Genomic DNA, 2,169 nt, shown 5'->3' with positions numbered 1-2,169 from the left:
ACCTCATATATACGCTCCAACGTCCTCTTTGTAATTTACTCTACATCGGGCAAACCGACGTCGACTGTTAGACAGGTTCACGAATATCCGATTTGGCAGCAGGTCTCCTGTCTCTCGACATTTCCGCTCCGCCGATCACTCCACCCGACACCTCTCATTTTATGACTTGTCCAACAATGGATCTCCCATCAATCACCTCTTTCGGTCAAAATTAATTACTTCAGTTTTTCTAAATTATATTTTCCTTTTATACATCTCTTCTCTTTACGCCCAATATTCTTTATCCGCATCCTCACTACATCCTACTTACCACCAACAACTACTTACATTTTACAGCAAAACATCCTCACTTCTACACAAACATTCTTAACACACTAACACGTACTTCCACATACACACACACACCTCCCATTGACCGTTCTTTCCCATGTATTCACGCCTTTCGTTTACATGCATACACGTATGCACACACCATTTTCACCCACATTTTTGTATACGTGGATCACACACGCACATCGGCATACTTACACACACGCATAACCATACACTTCATCATGCAGACACACGCTTCACACAACATGCTTCTCCATAAATTGCTTGCACTGCCATTTTTTTTACACCATGTGCATCAATTTTTTCCTTATGTGTGTCATTTCTGGTTCTAAACCTGTTCATTACAATTATTTCTTCTCCATGGAATTTATCAGCTTCTCATCACAGTCATCTCTTCTTTGTAGATCATAACAGATTCTTATCAGCTTCGGAACTCTGCCAAACTCTCCGGACATTTTATCAAGGTTATGTAATTTTTACCAATTTCTTTGACTTTCTTTCTCTTCACAGCATTTACACACTTTCTCCCTTTCTCATAACTTAGTTTAAACAGCTCATACTTGTTAAAAAAAGTTTCATACACCCATGTAATTTTGTCATACAGTTGCACAGATATCAGTCAAATCCTTTATGTCCCATTAGCTTCATCAATATCTGTTTAATCCTCAAACTCCCTCTCGTTTTACTTTCTCATATACGCGCTTTTATTTCACTCACCTAAATATTACACAAATACCAATACCCTACAACTTCCCTAACTTCTACAGCACGCTAAAACACTACTTTTGTGTCCACCTTGCATACCTATGTCTATATACCTAGCCCTTCCAACCTTCTTAACGTCCCCTATAGGACAACATTCCCACGTGGTTTCTAACACTTCGCCCGATTTCCCTCTAATTGACTATTTCTCTTGATGAAGTACTAACACCTGAAACGTTAAAACACTTTCTTCTTTAGTTAATATTTTATTCCTCCTGTGTTGTCCTCTTTTCTGTTCATTTTATTTACACAATACATACATACACGCATACAAATATACCTAAACACACACATAAATATATGCATGCATGTATATATATATATATAGGCACATACATTCCTATGTATACGCATACACATACAAACATATATAGGTGCTATTTAGCCAAAGGTTTAAAAGTTTGATTTGGAACCATGTGGTCTCAGGTTCGATGTCGCTACGTGGCATCTCGGATAGACCCATATCTTGTGAGTGAAACTGGGTGGTCGGAAACTGTATAGAAGCCGTCGTGTAAATTCATTTAAGTTTGTGCATTAATATGGTATTTAATAATGTTTATTCTTTCGTCGTGGCTTTGATTATTTTATGATCTAGTTTGTGCGTAATACACAAATATGTGACTAGAATTTTATATTTTTCATCGCAATACCTTTTTATGGTTGTACTTCTGCATGATGTCTCGCATTAATTATCTTATGGTCAGTTTGTATATAATAAATAATAACATTCTCTAATGGCATGGACTATATATACGATATCCAACTTAATAGGGTGTTGTATATGATATCTAGTAATATTCACTGACAGTTCTTGATATTGAACTACGACTTGTTGATAAAGAGATTTCCGATGAATAATCACGTGACATATTAAATTTGCGTTGACCTGCAGAATCTTTAATGTTGCAGCAAGGCTTGAAAAATCGCCGTCCATAAGAACAAGCTTTAATAGCAGCTGTCTTGAATTGACTGTGAAGAAAAAAGGTAAAATGTCAAAAGGGAAATAATTTTAGCCATGAAATTAAAATGAAAAGCCGTAAACATACACACACACACACACACACACACACACAC

The 2,169-nt window shown here is 36.5% G+C and overlaps 1 protein-coding gene across 2 annotated transcripts in view; it reads right to left on the bottom strand.

Moving 5' to 3' along the window:
• Positions 1-901: 901 nt before the first annotated feature.
• LOC115214476 (QRFP-like peptide receptor) overlaps positions 902-2,169 on the bottom strand; it is a 56,345-nt gene continuing 55,077 nt past the window's right edge. For both annotated transcript variants that reach the window (XM_036504974.1, XM_036504973.1), the window contains exon 10: positions 902-2,064. In XM_036504974.1, coding sequence (XP_036360867.1) covers positions 1,884-2,064 — 181 coding nt within the window. In that variant the 3' untranslated portion in view covers positions 902-1,883. The remainder of the gene's footprint in view (positions 2,065-2,169) is intronic.

Source organism: Octopus sinensis, linkage group LG7, assembly GCF_006345805.1.
Source record: "Octopus sinensis linkage group LG7, ASM634580v1, whole genome shotgun sequence".
Taxonomy (NCBI): domain Eukaryota; kingdom Metazoa; phylum Mollusca; class Cephalopoda; order Octopoda; family Octopodidae; genus Octopus; species Octopus sinensis.
Note: the sequence above shows the minus strand (reverse complement) of the source record. Positions and strands in the feature narration are given on the sequence as shown.